The sequence below is a fragment of the Paramisgurnus dabryanus genome, chromosome 24, assembly GCF_030506205.2.
Source record: "Paramisgurnus dabryanus chromosome 24, PD_genome_1.1, whole genome shotgun sequence".
NCBI lineage: Eukaryota > Metazoa > Chordata > Actinopteri > Cypriniformes > Cobitidae > Paramisgurnus > Paramisgurnus dabryanus.
The window spans coordinates 19,482,375-19,501,690 of NC_133360.1; the positions used below are offsets into that span (position 1 = coordinate 19,482,375).

At 37.0% G+C, this 19,316-nt stretch overlaps 1 protein-coding gene across 1 annotated transcript; it reads right to left on the bottom strand.

The window, feature by feature from the left end:
• Positions 1-2,797: 2,797 nt before the first annotated feature.
• Positions 2,798-15,354, bottom strand: alpi.1 (alkaline phosphatase, intestinal, tandem duplicate 1). Its single transcript, XM_065259388.1, has 11 exons — positions 15,047-15,354; positions 14,545-14,664; positions 12,847-12,962; positions 12,155-12,329; positions 11,345-11,517; positions 9,320-9,454; positions 9,141-9,216; positions 8,497-8,631; positions 8,227-8,418; positions 4,706-4,822; positions 2,798-3,781 (listed from the first exon to the last, which is right to left on the bottom strand). Exons 1-11 carry the CDS (start codon positions 15,258-15,260, stop codon positions 3,504-3,506), a joined length of 1,731 nt encoding a protein of 576 aa, XP_065115460.1. The 5' UTR covers positions 15,261-15,354; the 3' UTR covers positions 2,798-3,503.
• Between the last annotated feature and the right edge of the window lie 3,962 nt (positions 15,355-19,316).

The following is a 19,316-nucleotide window of genomic DNA, read 5'->3' on the forward strand; positions in this document are numbered from 1 at the left end:
CGTTGTAAAGGGGGGTGAACAATGATGATTATCGGGGCCCACGATTAAGAGGGGGCCCAGAGAAGCCCCCAAAATTGTGGTGCTAAAAAAATATTTCATAGTAAAAATTATATACTTTAAATTATTCTATTTTCTGTTTCCTGGTATCAAATTTTTTTATTTGTTTAGGAATCATAAATGTCCGTGGGCCCCTTTCCCCCTCTCAATTATCATAAAATGGTTCAGTCCGCCCAAATTGTATAATCCAGGCAACACAGCTTGACTTTACTTATAGCGCCGGCAAAATATCAACTTGACTGCCTGTGGACGTTATAGATAGAAATGATTCTATTTCTGTTTTTATTCACAAAATAAATATTTAAACTAGTTTTAATGAAAATTCATGTAGTTTTAGGAAAAGTCAGAGAGCAGCAAGGCTTTATGATTTATTTAGACAAAGTTATTGACTATGCAAATTTCAAAACGCTCAAAATGACGCCTTGTTCGTTCTAGTGTTAAAGATAATTACCACACTGCAAAAAAATATTTTCAAGAAAAAAATTCTTAGTAGTTTTGTCTTATTTTTAGTAAAAATATCTAAAATTTCTTAAATAAAGATGCTTTTTCATGATGAGCAAAACGACCCAAGAAAATTAATCTAGTTTTTAGACCAAAAATATTACATTTAAGTGATTTTGTGCATAAAACAAGCAAAAAAATCTGCCAATGGGGTAAGCATAAAAATCTTGAACATTTTTCTTAAACACTAAATTTGCTTACCCCATTAGCAGATTTTTTGCTTGTTTTATGCACAAAATCCCTTAATTGTGATATTTTTGGTCTAAAAACTAGACTTATTTTCTTGGGTCGTTTTGCTCATCAAGAAAAAGCATCTTAATTTAAGAATTTTTAGATATTTTTACTAAAAACAAGGAAAAAATACTAAGAATTTTTTTTTCTTGAAAATATTTTTTTGCAATGCATCAGTTAAAATGTTGCTGTTAAAATGACTGATGGTGGCTGTTCTAGTGTTAAAAGTGCATGATAAAGGAACTTAATGTTATCCCCATGTTAGGTCAAGAAAACGCTTTCGAAAAAATAACAATACCCAGTTTTAGTTAAACGTTCAACACTGCAAAAAACGACTCTCTTACTTAGTAGTTTTGTCTTGTTTTCAGTAGAAAAATATAAAAATTCTTAAATTAAGACTTTTTCTTGATGAGCAAAATGACCTAAGTAAATGAGTCTAGTTTTAAGACAAATTAATATACAATTTAAGTGAAATTGTCTTCAAAACAAGCAAAATGATCTGCCAATGGGGTGAAAAAAAGTGAAATAAGATTTCTTTTTCTTAAACACTTAATTCATGTAAAATTCTCTCACCCCATTGGTAGTCAAAATACCATAAAAGCGCAAGATTTTATGTAAATTAATATGAAAAAGTCTCAGCTGTGTTGGGGGCCCTGTCAAGATTCTTTTCATGGGGCCCAAAATCCTTAGCAGCGCCCCTGACAACAGTATTTCAGAAATGGTTTGGTAAGTGGAAAATGCATAGATGAAATTCTAAAGACGAAGTTAAACTTTGCACTTCATGCTATGCACAGAAAAGTGGGTAACTGCTTTTGAAATCAACAGCAAATCACGATTCTGCATTAGGAAAGCGCCAAGATAAGAACTCCTCCTTATATAAAAGTTATAAAGGTACCTTTTCTTCCAGATATTCCTCTCTCTGAGTCCTCCAAAAAAGAGAGACATTAGCAGAGTACCACAAAGTTCTGAGTCTCTCCCCTCCGTGTTAGAGACTGAAACAGAGCACCCAAGTTCTGAATCTCCCCAAAGGTTGTAACAGGACAAATTAAAAACCTCATAATTCTGAGTTTTTGGCCATGTGCTAAGAGACTGAAACCGAGCACCCAACTTCTGAGTCTCCCGCTGAAAGAGAAAAAAACAGATCATTGGAAAACCAACCAAGATTCTGAATCTCTCCTTGAGACTTTACAGCTCATCGTTTTGAGTTTGACAACAGAGACTGAACCGGATCGAACACAAGTTCTGAGTTTCTGGCCTCTGCATCCACATTCCGAGCCTCACATCCAGAAAGGCAATAAGATAAGGAAAATAAATATTTCATAAATTCTGCACCATTCCTGTACTGTACATAAAACAAATACCTCAGTTTCTGGAGTTTGCATATTCTCCCTGTGCCAGACTTGTGTGGATTATAACTTAACTTCTCATTTTTAATATAACCATAGATGCTGGCATTAAGAACAAACAAACAAATTGTACAGTACATCAAAAACAACGAAACAATCAAATAAATGACTTGACACACACTGATGGACTTGAACAATGTACTGTAGCTGACTTCACTGATTCAAACACTGTTAGATTTTTTTTTTTTTTAAATGGTCCCAAACCCATACTTGGGCAGTACCCTTTGAAAAGGTCCTAATATGTACTATTTAGGTAAGGCAAGTTTATTTATAAAGCACACTTCATACGCAGAGGTAATTCAAATTGCTTTATAAAGTATAAAATCATTTCAAAGAGAAAAACATTACAGAGAAAAACAATAAAAAAAGTTTAAATAGTGTACTTTTTTGACAAATGCTATTTTCAAGAGATACTAAAGATACATTTACGTTCAAATATGTATACATTTGTTACTAAAATGTCTCTAAGTTATTAATATTCACTCTTTGACACCAATATGTAATATGAACTCTATAGGTGAAAAGCTATGTGTGTGCGTGTGTACATGTGTGTGCATGCATGTGTGAGAGCAATATGGTATGACAGGTGGAGTCACTGCAACCACTTTAGTCATGATTTATTCACAAAACTGCACTAGCCTCGAGCATCTTATTACTTTTATAAAATGGTTACCACACATTACAAATATTAAAGCAAAAAAAAAAAAAAAAAAACAATGCATTTATCAAAAATCGATCAAAGCAACTTTCATGAAATTAAAAGATAAATAGAAGATAAATTAAAATAATGCTTTAAGTAAAAATATATATTAATACTTTTGACAGTGATAACATGAGTTATGCAACTTTTAATAATACCAACACACTTTGTGCCTTTAGCAGATTTCTAACTCTACAGCAATGATTGGCACTCATTAAAGTTTAGATACCAAATCACAAAAGCTGATAACATTAACATGATTAATGCTTTTATTGGTCTTGCGTATATAATTGCACTGTGCAAAAGTGTCTTTTCGTTACACAATATATACAAAAATATCTTGTTATAAAATACATTTGTGAGGAATACAATTTACATTTATACACACAGCACTGCAGACATTGTAAACAATATACATTTATGCACTTGACATTTTTATCCAGCGACGTACAGTGCATTCAAAGTATACTTTTTATGATACAGTATGCATACTTTTCTTTAAAAGTTCCCTGGGACTCCAACCCATGATTTTTGTCTCTGGGCTAAAGGAAAACATTAAAACCATTTCCAAAACATTATGACCATAATCACTAATATAGTTGGGTCTGTCATCTCATGACAAGCCAAAATATGACAGTTATTGAGAAAACAGAGAGAGAAAGAGAATTGTTACAGCCATGAGAGAGTTGACTGTGTGGCTGCCGTGGGCAGTTAGTGTATGGCTCCAGACATGCGGCGTAGGCCATGCCGTGGGCCACATAGTTTTGTTCTTTGACTCCATGGAATAGATGAGCCATTGGACCCTTGGCATAGATAGCCACATCTTCCCCTCCATGTGTTTCTGATTCTAAAGGAACGGCAGCTTGTTGCATGTATTCCTCATCCACTATAGAATAGATAAATTATTAATTAATTAAATTATTATAAATATATGATATTAGCATATGGATACAATTTATACAGCAAGGTTGTTTCATTCAAAATGAGATACATTCATTAAATTCCTGCATTGAGTTAACAAAAAGATGTAATCTGAGTTTAATGAAGTAAAAATAATCTTTATTTGCTGTGATTCATGTTACTACCGAGCCCCTTAGGTGACATTGAAGTAAAAAAATCTAAAGTTTAGTTTCATGTGCTCACGTGAAACTTTCATGTGCTCACGCAAAACCTTCAAGTGCAGATTTTTTATTTTAAGTTTAGTTTTGCATGCTAGCACGTGAATAGCTCGCGCGATAGCCTAACGTGAGCACGCAAAACTAAACTTTAAAAAAAAAATTCTGCACATGAAGGTTTCGCGTGAGCACATGAAAGTTTCACGTGAGCACATGAAACTAAACTTTATTTAATTTTTGCTCCATGTCCCTTTAGGAGCTCTGTATGTTTCACATTTGTTTGAAACATAAAATTTCAGGATACTTTATGTACTTATCTTCAAAAGTACAGTATTGAAAAACAACTGCCTGCAAATTCCAGCCTGACATCTTGACTTATTGATCAATATTATAAGATTGCCATTGTGAATCGTGAAATGGTAAGGATACAGTTTTGAAATAGATTTTTTATGTAGTTGCTATTTTGTTTTACCAAAAAAGTTATGGATTGCAGATTTAATTTCAGAAAAAAGTAAGATATTAGTGACCTCAAAAATGGCAACTATATAAACTTTAATTTGAAAATGCTTATGACAAATGTATAAATTGTGTTGAATTTCTTTAAAGTACAATTGAATCCATTTCTCTTCATGTCCAATTCACATTTCAATGCAATATCCTGTGGGGCGATAAAAAAAAGGTAAACAAACACTTACGATAATCTACAGCTGAAACATTTCCTCTTGTTCCGTTTACATGAAAGTATCCTGGTCCATTAGCATACAATATACTAGTAAATGGAAGATTATCATCACCGTTCTTGGGTGCCAGACCTGAAAAACAAACAATACTAATAAACAATACAAACATGGGCTATAAAGTGACAAAATATTTGGCAGTGTTACATGACCAAATCATGCTGCACATTATTTATCAGGCTGGAATGGATAAATATTTAGCAAATTGCATTGCGGAGGCATTTACACATTTGGCAGACACTTTTTATTCATAGCAACTTGCAATAACCATCGAAGTCATGCTATTATCACACATGATAATATTGTATCACACACGGACAATTTGCATACATGCTATGTAGGGGTGAGCGGGGCACAGACTAACGCGAGGTTAATTGTAACACGGCTACTTTACATATTTTTACAGGGCTGAGCAATCTGTGCTTTTGGTCTTTTTCTCTTACTGTCAGAAGAGGATTTTAAGCCTCAGGTATACAATGATAATGAAAACAATGTAAATACTTTTAATCAAAATGATAACTGTTCAGTGGTGGCTCGTGACTGATCATCCGATGGGCGCAAATTCAAAATATTGTGTCATGTGTGTTGCTCGTGTTTTCAAAATATGTGTTTGTTGCGTCATGAACCATGTGCATGACGTGTTTTGTCAAAATGATGCACAAGCATCAAAACCGTTAGTGCCTGCTGCCGATGCGTCTAAAGGGTTTATGATAAAAGAGATGCTCAAGTTTACAAAATACACGCAAGAGACTTAACAGTAAACTCTGATTACGCATGAGATTATGTGAGTATCTGGCAAACGCGAGCGTCTCTTTTATCATAAACCCTTTAGATGCATCTGCAGCAGGCACTTATTTGACAAAACATGTGATGCACACAGGGGGCCCTATTTTAACGATCTGAAATGCAAGTGCGAAGCGCAATGCGCAAGTGACTTTGTGGGCGGATCTTGGGCGCTGTTGCTATTTTCCCGGCGGGAGAAATAACTCTTGCGCCAGGCGCAAATCAATAAGGGGTTGGTCTGAAGTCGGTTCATTATTCATAGGTGTGGTTTGGGCGTAACGTCAAATAAACCAATCAGAACGCTATCCAACATTCCCTTTAAACGCAAGGGCGCAAGTTCCATGGCGGGTTGCTATTATTATGACGGATTTACCAGGGGCACGCCAGCAGCGGTTCACAGCCAAGGAGACCGACGTTCTTGTAAGAGTAGTCAAAGACAGAGAAGTTGATTTGTATGGGGATGGGAGAAACCCGCCCAAATCAGCGTAGGTTAAACAGGCTTGAGAGGAAATAGCCACAATTGTCTCATCAGCTGGCATACCCATCGTTGCGCCAAGCGCTACAATGATGTCAGGAGACGGGGGAATCCCAAGCTTGCCAGCATAAATCGGGCACGCCGTGTAACGGGAGGTGGATCTGCCTCAGGACCTGACGCCAGCAGAGGACATCGCTGCGTCACCGCTGAAAGGGTTTGGGGGCTTTGAAATCGGACCCAAGAAACGCAAGCAAGGTCCAACCCCAAAGTACACTTACAAATCAAGTTTATATACATTAAGGTTTCTTATGAAAATATTTTAATCGTTATTTGCATGAGAAATTTTTAACGCAGCCACACAATAAATAAAAACTATCACCACAATGCTCACCACTATGATTCCCCTTTTCTCATGTGTTAATATTTTTTATTGTAACAATTTATGATTTGCAAAAATAACTGTTGCATCTGTGTAGATTAGATAAGCAAAGTGTGTGCGCGTTGTGCACGCTATAAATTATGGTCAAGCATGCCCTCTTAAAATAGCATAATGAACCACGCGCCACTTTAGACTAGTTTTTTTTTGGTCAGTGGCGCAATTGTTTTTTGAAACTGCAAAATAGCATCAGGGATGGTTTGCGCCACAACACGCCTCCTTTTTTGCGCTGAACCGCCCAGGGAGCGCAAGTTCATTCCCTAGTTTGCCGACGTGCGTCTGTGGAGGGAAAAACCCGCTGTGCGCCGGTGCAAAATACGAATGATACATGCGTCACTGACAAAGTCAATTGCGCTGGGTGCAAGATAGGGCCCTCGATCTCTTGACGCCCAGAACACATATTTTGAAATTACGAACCATATACATGATGGGCTACACACATGTTGTATCAGGGGAAATAACTGACAATTATGATTTTTTTTGTCTTAATGAGCAGCCCTTTGAAAAAATCTATTTACAGTATAGGCAATTAATACAAAAAACAAGGATGGATAGATGAAGGATCATGGATGGATGAATGTGTGGATATCTATCCAATATAGGCAGATATATAAACAATATCCACCTTTGGTATATAGATGAAAATCAGTCACGTGACCTTTTACGTCATGCCGCTATCTTGAGTACCTACCGAGTACCAGTAGGCTACTGACAAGCATTGGCTAGCTTGCTACGATTTATGGATTTATTATCTTTTACTGTTTATGATTCTTATGGATACAGGAAAGGGCTACGAAAGACAACATTTCGCACTTCGACTGTCATAAAAAGAAACGCTACTTTAAAAATATACATCTTGGTTAGGGTGTGATGCCAACTCGATCCCTGATGCGTTCTTCCAGCCACTGTCCGCTGCTACCGAACTACCACTATTTTTACAACACTAAGGCGGCACGACACCACATGATAATTTGCTCAAAGTATCACCTAGATCTCTACACATGAACGTGACGATTGAGAACATTGTTTGTGAACAAAGAGTTTACTAAAAAAAAATGCTACTATGCTTTAGGAGCTATCCATCTTTACTGTCCCCCCTCCTTACGTCGCATTCGGAGATCAATACATATTGACTGGGAAGATGGCGGCAAGTGGACACCAAAACATCCAAAGTCAAACCTTCTTATTAGTAATCTCTGTGTACACAAACAATGTTCTCAATGCATGAGTTCACGTGTAGAGACACAGGTGATACTTTGAGCAAAGTATCATGTTGAGTCGTGTCTTCTTAGTGTTGTTAAAATAGCGATTTTGATGCTCACAACATATTAAAGGCATAGCTTCTAGTTCTTTTGCGACCATTTCAGGTACTCGAAATGGCGGCAGACAAGTGAGTGACGTCAGCTGATATTTATGAATAGACAGAATTTTATTGAATTATTTGTCTTCAAACTAAATGTTCGAGCAGGTGTTACAACAACCCTCTATCACAATGAACCCCACCTATGGGGTAAATTGTAGCATTTGCACTCCTGTCACTTTTGGTATAATAGTACGATAATAATAGGTCCCACAAACAAACTTTAAGTGTTCATTGGTATGTGTGTGTTGATTGTGTATTCAAAATTATTCATCTAACTTAAACATTTTTTGAATGATAAAGCCAAAGCCAAAAAGCGTTACTTTGTGCCCACTCTCCCTTACTGCAGAAAAACTATGAGTATGTTTTGAATATAGACATTATTTCAATACCACTCATCTGACAGGAAGTAGGTCAGGACGTACCAAAAATTGGATTTCCTCGGGGGGTATTTCCACCAAAAGTGAAGACATGGGAATGATCTGCGGTGACAACAGTAAGCGTATCTGATTCACTGGTTAGCTCAGATGCCCTCTGGATCGCCCGATCAAACATCACAGTTTCGGTTAGGGCAAGCTTGGCAATCCCATCATGGTGTCCGTGGTCAATTCTACCTCTTAAAATAACACAGACTTTATTTATTCACACATCTCTGTATATACAGTATAAATAAATCAGAAATCAGAAATACTTATCTTCCACAAAGAGGAAAAAACCTTTAGGATTCTTGCTGAGGATCTGAATGGCTTTTTCTGTCATGTCAACAATGGAGGGGTCACGGGTGCGATTCCTGAAGACCTCAAATCTCATGTCCTTTGGTTCAAAGAGACCTGAATAAATATAATAAGTCAAAAACCTTATAAACTCTAGGTTAATTTTCACAGATGGTTAGGTTTGTCTATATTTTACTCAACCATGAGTTGAAACAACCCAGCATTTTTTGAGTAAAGATGTAAGGCCATTGAAAAAGCAACTTTGTAAGATTTGAATGCGTTTTACAGCTATTAAGTTTCCTGTCTGTTCCATATGATTCCTTAAATATAGTGTCTGTGTTTTAAACTTTTTTAAACAAGCAAAAAATTACATTGTAATTAACTTCAGTTGTTTTTTCCAATGAATCATTTTGAAACTCTGATTTGTTTGGAGCTGAGGGCTTCATTTTGTGAAACATCTCATCTTGTATTCCATGGAAAAAGACAATGTTATGTTTTTGAGGTCTATATGAAGTGATGACAAATTATTTTTGGGAAACTATCCCTCTTTATAAACTTTCTAGAATACTGTCGATGTCTCATGGCATGCAAATAAAATCACACTAATCTTTATAAACTAACATTACCCATCAGACAGTCTGTCGTTTTCACATTCACTGCATTTAACTGCTCTTTGTTCCATACATACTGGGCATTCTTTCCCTGATAAATAAAGCAGAGCATAAATATAATAAACAAACATATAATTAGACCATATGGTTAAAAATCTAAATCAGTACAATGTTCCAACTGGAGTTCTTAGTACCTTACGAGCATTTAGCCAGACATCGATCAGGTTCTTTTTGTCTTTGCGATCTCCCTTACGGGATGATGAAGAGGGGTATTCTGGATCCGGGGTACCTTTGGGTGTCATGTATATACGGCCACCTCCAAGAATGACCTATTTGGTGTTGTTTGAAAGTTAAAAGTTAAAAAGCTAAAAGTAAAAAATTTATTCAAAATACATAAACATTTTGGAGTATTGGGTCACCACAAATATAAAGAAGAATGATTGCATATTAATTATTTTTTTATAAGCAAGTCCATTTGACTCTTCTTGTTTTGTGATAAAGAAGAACTTTGTGGATGAAAATCCTTAAGTGAGGGTGTCCCTGAGGGAGAAAAAATTGGGGATTTCTTTAAGAGCGTTGTTATGGTCCCTTAAATTTTTAAGGTAAAACGGGTATTAAGGACTTTGTAGCAACAAATAGCAGAACTTAAGGGAATACTTTAGTGTTTAAGGGTTTAAAGGTATCCTTAATGGATAAGTTCATTTTCTTTAAAAAAAAAAATCCTGATAATTTACTCACCACTGTGTCATCCAAAATGTTGATGTCTTTCTTCGTTCAGTCGAGAAGAAATTATGTTTTTTGAGGAAAACATTCCAGAATTTTTCTCATTTTAATGGACTTTAATGGACCCCAACACTTAACTCAAGACTTAACATTTTTTTCAACAGAGTTTCAAAGGACTCTAAATGATCCCATACGAGGCATAAGGGTCTTATCTAGCAAAATGATTGTCATTTTTGACAAGAAAAATAAAAAATATGCACTTTTAAACCAAACTTCTCGTCTTTCTCTGGTCCTGTGATGCGCCAACTCGACCTCACGCAATACGTCATCACATCAAGAGGTCACGAATGATGTATGCGAAACTACGCCCCAGTGTTTACAAGTGTGGAGAAAGAGGACAGTTCCAAATTTGTTTTATGTCCAATGATACTAATTAATATCTTTGTGTCCGTTTATTGTTTAAAATGGTTCGCAAATGTGCGTTTCATATATAACACCCGACCTTTCTATGTCACTACGCAATTACGTGAGGTCGCGCTGCCGCATCACAGGACCAGAGATAGACGAGAAGTTGTGGTTTAAAAGTGCATATTTTTTATTTTTCTTGTAAAAAATGACAATCGTTTCACTAGATAAGACCCTTATGCCTCATTTGGGATCATTTAGAGTGCTTTGAAACTCAGTTGAAAACAACTGTTAAGTGTTGAGTTAAGTGTTAAGTGTTGGGGTCCATTAAAGTCCATTAAAATGAGAAAAATCCTGGAATGTTTTCCTCAAAAAACATAATTTCTTCTCGACTGAATAAAGAAAGACATCAACAATTTGGATGACATGGTGGTGAGTAAATTATCTGGATTTATTTTTTAAGAAAATAGACTAATCCTTTAAGTGAACCCTTAGATTTTTCTTGCAACCCATTTTTCATTAAGTGTTATATCTAAGGGATTTCTTATCTTAAGGACTTTCATGCAAGCGGGCTTTAAATGAATAAAGACAAGGATCTGGAATAACCAGCTCTTAAAAATCAAAAATGGCAGGAGACTGTTTTCATAGTAGTAGTTCATATGACTCACACTACTACTCAACTATGACTCGACTTTTATTCTGAAACAAAGTTAAAAGCCATACAACAGCTTTATGTGAAGAACAGACAAAATGTATGTCATTCACTTCTAATCTTAACGTCACTGCAGTTCCTATATCCTGCCATGTCATGATCATGAGATGAAATTGTCAGTAACCACTGACGTGTATGAATGGATGTTAACAGCAGATGTGGATAATGACATCCATTTTAATTGTATGGCTTCCAGTTACTTGAAATATAGCATATGAGTCATATAGACTAGGCTTTTATTCAACTGGTAAAACATTATTGTGAGTTGGATGAACTATTACTTAAAAAATTGACAACTAAAGAGTGTCAAGTGTCTTTACACCACTGCCATCAATATTAGTTTTGAACTTTTAGTATAATAAAGTGGGTTATGGCTCACATCAATGTCTGTGTTGTTCACCAACTGTGTGGCAATGTCTGTGCATCCCTGGCGTCTGGCACTGGAGGGCATATCAGCATCACTGTACCAACTGCGACTCACTGAGTGGGCGTAGGCCGCAGCGGGTGATGCATGCTGAACTCGTGTGGTGGTCACAATACCAACAGACTTTCCTATGTATACGCAAACACAGACATCATCACAAAAATGCAATCCTTTAATGACAACTGTCTTTGAAAATGGAGCCATCACTATAAAACTGATATACAACAGAAACGTCATCAGTTGGGGGATTTGTGCTGACACGCTGTGTTTAATTATGCATTATGATATAATGTGAACATTTTATAGATACTATAAAACACTTTTACAGAATTGCTTTTATTCTAATGGTGTGCACAACAAAGCAAAGCGAATATGCGCATTGCGATGCTCACTCTATATTACTCGCGTGAATGAATACAATGCCTTTCTTTATTTTATGACACAACCGAACGTGTCAGCTCTTTGCTGATTGGCTTGAGCTACAACACATTTAAAGTTTTTCAACTTGCACGAGGGAGAAAAAGCGACTGAGGCAATTATCTCACATTCATAGCAACCATGTTGTCTAACTTGGTGCATGGTGTGAATTAGTGTCTACTCGCGTCTTTGCTCTGATTTTGTATGTAATCTTCTTGTACAAATATTACTTTGCTTTTGGTGTGCACACACAATAAGAATTGCTTTAAAAGGTATAGGTCACCCAAAACTGAAAATTTGAAATAAAAAAGATGCTCTATAACCTGTTAGTGTGTGAATAGGTCATACCTTGTGCTTTGGCGCGATGTAGTACTGAGAAAACCTCATTGCCAAATGTGGTGTTACACTCATAGGCTACTGCTTTAGCGCTCAAACCCACTGTTTTGCCGTTGGCCTTCACACCACAGTGATACGCAGTAGCTGTGCTTGCACTGTCTGCCACCTGTTTGTCAACACTATAGGTCTATTGAGAGACACATCACACAACTGTGTCAATTATTGTGCATGTACATGAGTGCAAAATTGATAATAACTATTGTTTTTTTACAGTACAGTATATATTGTAGGTACAGATGTAGGTTAGGCTTTCTGTTAGCAATGCCAAAAGGTTTGCTGCCCAAGGGAATGCATATGGTCAAAGAATGGTCAAAGATTGGGACAGTATGCTTTAAAAGGTCCTAAAATGTAGCATTAAGGTACAGATATGTATACATTTGGTACCAGCATGTAGTTTTAATAGAAAAACAATAAACCCTGAGAGCCAAAAGTGAAGAAACACCTATTTACTTCAAAAGGCCCAAAGCCTTCATCCCTAGATGATATTTCCATATGATTTACAACTTTATACTATTACAATAAAGAAAATGTATGATAAAATAACATGTATGACAAAACTTATGATCTTCTTCATTAGATAATGTGTATTTATGACACTCTGATAAGCAAAAAGTGAGAAAAGTGAGAAATGAAAGACTTTAGACCTTGGAAAGGGCGACGTATGGAAATGAGTCCATGGCCAAAACAGTCTCCTCTCCCGATTTTCCTCTCATCTGACCCCGCAGAATCCGTGCGGCTGAGACTGTAGACACACCCATCCCTGAAGAACAAACACATGGTGTGACATAATGTCACAGTTTGATCCTGCACCCAAACCCCTTCATGAACGCGGCAGTAATGTGAGCTCAGAGGTAATAGATACTTACCATGTGTAAGGTCAACCAGTCATTATCGCAAAAAATACCTCGAAAGCATGATTAGAACTGACTTTTTACATGGCCATTATTTATACCAAATAAACTAAAGGACATACAATTGAAACTTCTTTAAATTGTTTGTATTATGTGATAAGAAAAAGAAGGTGCAATAGAGACAGAGAAGAAACATTCAATTACGTTTGATGCGTATTATATTAACATTTACATTAAATTGGAAGTTCATGACTGACCAATCAGAATCAAGTATTTCATAGAGGTAGATCACAGATAAATGTCTGATATACTTCAATAAAAGAAGGAATAACATCCAGTTTCCTGGTTATAAACTCAGAACAGCAGTTATAAACGTGAGACAGTACTTATACAGTACTCTCAAAATGCTGGGTTGCTTTAACCCATGGTTGAGTAAATATTGGTCGAACCAACTGTTGGGTTATAAATTAACATATGCTGAGTTGTTGTTAACCAACCTTAGGTTAAAACAAACTAGCTTTTCGATTGAAACAACCCAGCATATGTTAATGTATAACACAATGGTTGGTTCTGACCAATATTTCCCAGTGGTGCCGGTGACTTCTTTTTTCGAGGGCATTCGATACGAAGTTCGTAACAACATGTATGTAGCCCGTCATGTGTGTTGTTCCTTTTTTTCAAAGAGAGGTCCTGTGTGCATCAGGTGTCTTGTTAAAATAAGTGGCTGCTACAGATGTGTCTAAATGGTTTATGATTAAAGAGACGCTCGCGTTTGCCAGATACTCGCATAATCTCATGCGTAACCAGAGTTTACTGTTATGTGTCTTGCGTGTATTTTGTGAACGTGAGCGTCTCTTTATCATAAATGGTTTTTAAAATGTGTGCAGCAGGCACTTATTTTGACAAAACACATGATGCACATGGTTTACATGACGCAAGAAACACATATTTTGAATACCCAAGCATTTATTTTCCCCCAACTATGAGTTAAACCAACCCAATATTTTTAGAGTACAGTATAAAAACATATCAATTCTGTCTCAACTATAAACACTTGCAGCACCAAATATTATTTTGCATAAATAACAAGTTAAAACAAATAAAAAAGTGCTAGGTTATTTTTAACCCAGCATTGCATTAAAATAGGGAAATACTCAATTTAAGCTAATGTATGCTGGGTTGTTTCAACCCAAAATGCTGTTTTATTCCATGGTTGGATCAAATATAACATTTTTCTAGGTTAATTTAACCCAACAGCTGGGTTTCCTTTTAGACCCAACCACATGTCACGATTATACATATTTTTATATTATATCATAAACCCCATATCTTCTATATTTTCTCTTAGAAAACTAATAACAGAAACTCAACAGATAAGATAACAATAGCAATTACTTTCACTAAATATAATAACACAATTTAAGAAGCACCGTAAAAAAATATTTAATAGACTCTCATATAGAGACAAGTTTTGTACTGTAGGTAACTCACCATCACCAAGGAAGAGGATGATGTTTTTGGCACGATACGCCCTCTGTGGCAATGCAAGGGCAGCTTCCAGCGTCCTCCTGGCCTGTTCGTTCCAATAGGAAGGTTCTTTTTCACATTCGGCTAAACAAACCAAAACAAATATTGCACTATAAAAAAACTTTCCCCTCTCAGAAATAGCACCAGTCTGAGGTTGTAACTCCTTTAAAGAGGTATAAGGTAGCAAGTCTCCACCGCAAACCTGCCCTGACAAGACCTGAGAGACTCGTGTGAAGAGGCAGGCAGCCACAGTGCACCCTTTCTACAAACTCAACATAAAACTCAACATTTCACCACTTTTGTCAACTTAAAGAAACAGTCAAACTCCAACTCCCCAAGCCCTGTGGATCCAGTTTTGAACCTACCGTACATGCAATGAACCCACAAGCTCAACAGGGGACGTTACCTGCCTGCCCGCAAAGCTCTAATTTTGGAAATGCAGACAAAAGCAGCGCTGTGTCCTTACCCACGGCCTCCAGGCTGCAGCTTTTGCTCAGGAGGAGGTGGGCCAACAGGAGCAACACGCCAGGAACCCGGCTATAAACCGAACACATCCTGAGCCAGGAAGAATGGAACGACCTCAGCACACCTCGGCGCTGAAAAGGAGTGTCTCCACTAACCTCCAGCCCCTGCTTTTTAAACCCAGGGTGTGTTGTAAGCCCAGGCCCCAGACAGCCCATAGGCTCATGTTCACGTTGGGGGACCACACAGGGCTAGGAAGCCCCTCGCGTGTTCTTTTTCCAAATCCGGCGTTTTTGTTTTTGGAGACCGTTCTTCCTTGTTTCTTTTCCCTTTCTTTCTGAGATCTCTCCTGAGATCTGCTGAAACTGGAATGGCCCTTTGATGTGGCGAAGTGTGCTTATGTGTGTTTTTCATACGATGGTTAATTCAGCAGGGGAAAAATACCAGAGCTCATATAGGCACTGACATCATTCGAACCATATTGCTTTCTTCTGGTTTATACTTCTTTTGAAATGAGTACGGTATGGTTTTTATTTTCACGATTTACTATGAATATCTCATGTTTTGGTTTATGTCAATACAATTTCCAATAAATTATGAATATAATTAAAAGACTTCAGTCAGATCCCATAATTCCACCTCTACAGTAAATCAATAATTGTGACCCAGTCTATGAAACTTTAATGGTCCTAAACTCATAATCACATTATGAGACTTTAGCCTGGATTTCACAGACAGGATCACAATAATGCTGTTGTTTCATAAAACCAATAAGACACTGGAGGTCGTGTTTATTTTCCTGCAGCAAATTATGGTTTGCTGACTAACTCCACACACTTGGTAGTGTTTTGTGTAAAATAAGCAAAAGCAGCATTTTTCTTCCATGAGGTAGTGGAGAATTAATGTCATAAAAATAGAAAGAGGGGGAAACTAGACAACAGTATGAAGAACACCAGGACTGCTGGACAACTAATCCACAGAGGCTCTTTGCAGTTTTTTTTTTTATTAATGAGGCTTTAAAGTATCTCATCTGTATCGGATGGACAAGACATTACACAGCGCCGATGAGCTAAACTACATTCGCACTCATTCATGCCGAATCAAGCAGCTAATAAAGGGAAATCTGAACCGAGGCCTCACATGATGTGACCGCACAGCACGTATCAAAATATGAGCGGGGAAACTCAACACTGGGCCCGCTGAGACACGTCAGGTTATTGTTATGGTAGGCAGCACTTTCAAAGAGGCTGAACTTGAGATTACTTTAATAATGAGTTGCGGCAAAGATTGAGCTCCAGCTCTGAGTGCTATTGGGAATATTCTTCTTTCTAATTCTAAAACGTTCCCATAGTCTTTAGACTGGAAGTGACACTTATCCAAAATCCTAATCCAAACAGAGACTACAACTGTAAAAAATTAAGCGATTATGAAATTTAACGATATAGGAGATGATGGTCTATTTGGCAGAGCTCCAACATGTGGCGGGAATGCCCATTCGGTGACCTGAGTTTGACTTCCATCTCAAGGTCCTTTGCTAATCCTGTTCCATGCTCTTCACCCTGTACTTTCATATCCCCTCCTTGTGTCCAATAAAGACACAAAAAGGGCCCAAAATATAAGTGAACGATAGTGTATAAATCTTTTAAAACTGTTAAAGCCACACTACACACCAAAGGAAATGTAAAATCCTAAAACGGATAATTGCTGCTCCATAAAATATAAAGTTTTTTTAAACTAAGGGGTGTGCCAAAGTGTTTACATCGGTGGCCGGCATATGTTTTAAATTGTTTCCAATGGAAGGGCATGCTTTCAAAAACGTCAGCAGCTGGCAGGTTTTGTTCGTGTTGAGCTTAGCATTTAGCGGTTTTTCCATGCTTAGCCCTGAGCGCCGAGAGTTGAAAAATTTGCAAAATGCTTATCTTGTCAATGTCACTTCTCACTCAGCTGTCCGATCACAGTGCATTGTTCAACCATTGTTCAACAACTGATAAACAAAGCAGAAGTATACACACATAATAGTAAATAAACGTGACAAGCAGTTGATTTTGTTCTTTTATTATCAACTAATACACATGACAAATACGACAAACAGAAAGAAAATTAACTATAAAACAAAAGTATAAAACATGGACGTAATGTCACCCGTTGGTTTCTGAAAGCATTTTTTTACCTTAAAGTGGGCAGAGCCAACCATTGCCATCTTGGCAGCGCGTCACTCCTGGATATCAAAAAATGGGGAAAGAGGTGGAATATAGATGGAGCTGAGGTAGCTTAATATAATTCAAATGTATGAGTACACTCTGGTTATTTTTAACCCATACTGGGCAAATATTGGACAGAACACACTGTCCAATTGTTGTTACCCAACCATGAGTTTTAATAACCCAGTCGTTTGGTAATAATAAGCCAGCATTATATAATTTTTAATCCAGCAGTTGGAAATAACCCAGCCATTTTTAGAGTGTAACAAAAAATTAACCCCCCTCACATTTGTCTTGAAGGGCAAATTTAGCTTTGTAGACCAAAAACACTTTTTGTACTAGGCTGTAAACCTATTTATTTCTGCTGTTAAGTTGGACATTTAAAATGGTGGATGGGGGTCTTCCTTGGCCAGTCAATGAATTACAGTTTAAGTCACTTCCATGTTAGATTTACGAGAGATCGAAAGGTTGCCCATTGATTTCACAATACAATTTATACAGCCACACAGGTGTAAACATTATGTTTATGACGACTGTCCGCAATAGTAGGCCTACTCTCCGATGCACAGTATTGGCATCATGCCCATGGGAAGTTGTAAAGACCAGGGCTCGTAACCTGAGAGTTGTTGGTTTGAGTCTCATGTCTGGCGCATTGCTACTGTGGTGCCCTTGAGCAAAGCACCTTATTCTAATTGCTCCCTGCCACTGGGATAGCTGCCCACTGCTCAGGGTGTGTGTGTTAACAACTTGCAGTGTGTGTATGTTCATTGGGATGAGTTAAATGCAGAGGTCAAATTTCAAGTACTGTATGTGTTAACGCTAGTGTCATAAATCACTCACTCATTTTCCCTTTTTAACTTTTATAGAGGACTATTTAGCAAGGAAGGGAATTCAGACACAGCTAATAAATCAGACATTTTGTATTGTACATGAGTATTTGTTTTAACCCTCCCCCCCATTAAAGAAACCTGAATCAAGGCTGCTAAAGAGTGTTGCTATATATTTTTAACAAGTTCACATATGACACTGTACTGTGTGATGTTTAATCCAGTTGGTCATCTTCAAAAATAACAACATGAGACAAGAGCACAAATCCATATGTTTAATAAAAATCAATTGAAGTCATACATGAGATCATCCTGCAGTATTTATGTGAACTGAAAAAGCTTTCCAGTACATAAGAAAACTCTTTACATCTGGTAGAGAACTTGAGGAGGTAAAAATGAGCAAAACTGCAATACCATCAAACTCAATAAATGAATGCATGACGTTTCTCAGAGCCTAACATACTAGACATGACTCTTACTTTGAATGTATTATTTAAAACGTAATGTACTGTATAGCATGTTTTAAAAACATGTCATTAAGGGGCCACCTGAACATTTCAAAAGCCGTTTTTTTAAGAAGTTGTTTTAGGTTTTTTGGTTACTATAGAAGTGGATGGTGACTGATGTGGTCAAAGCAAAAAAACATTCAAGCTTCTTATTTTCCTAAAAGTGTTAAATAAGTCTACTCGACTTACAATTTTTACATTTGGTGTGTAAGTGTGTATTAGAACATGTTAACGATATGCAAAAGGTACATACCCCAAAGTAGATGATGACACGAGTTATCGTCTCCAACGTTAATCTCTTTTCTCGGACTACAACAAACACCCGGATTGTAGGCAACAGTTTACTTCCTGGGATTGGTGATGTAGACAAGACCGACATTATCATAATTCCTCCCGCTTCGGACTCAGCCTATAAGTTAACTCCTGTTAGCATTGCATTGCGAACAAATCTTTCAAACATGGTAAGGAGCGTAACATTTCCGGCTGACGTTAGAGGTATTCAGCCCAGTCACAACGTACAGATTAGCTAGCCAATCAGGGACATGAGGGATGAGTTTTGTACAAAAATTTAAGGTATGTGGAAAATAATGTGTTTTTTTAACTATTAACCACGCAAATAAATTGTACTATACCAAATACACAAAATAACGTTGTTTATTAGCAATGAAATAGGTGCTCTTTAAGTGTCCCACTCAAACTGTACTCAGAAGGTTTTCTATAATGCAGAATTTATCCTGGTA

What these genes read in the sequence shown, in the direction of transcription:
- alpi.1 (XM_065259388.1), bottom strand. Translation starts at nt 15,260, where the DNA reads ATGGGCTGTCTGGGGCCTGGGCTTACAACACACCCTGGGTTTAAAAAG. An exon ending in TCTGGCTAAATGCTCGTAAG is followed by an intron (nt 9,217 to 9,319) that starts GTACTAAGAACT and finishes TTTATTTATCAG; the next exon opens with GGAAAGAATGCCCAGTATGT. An exon ending in CCGAGGAAATCCAATTTTTG is followed by an intron (nt 4,823 to 8,226) that starts GTACGTCCTGAC and finishes TTTGTTTTTCAG; the next exon opens with GTCTGGCACCCAAGAACGGT.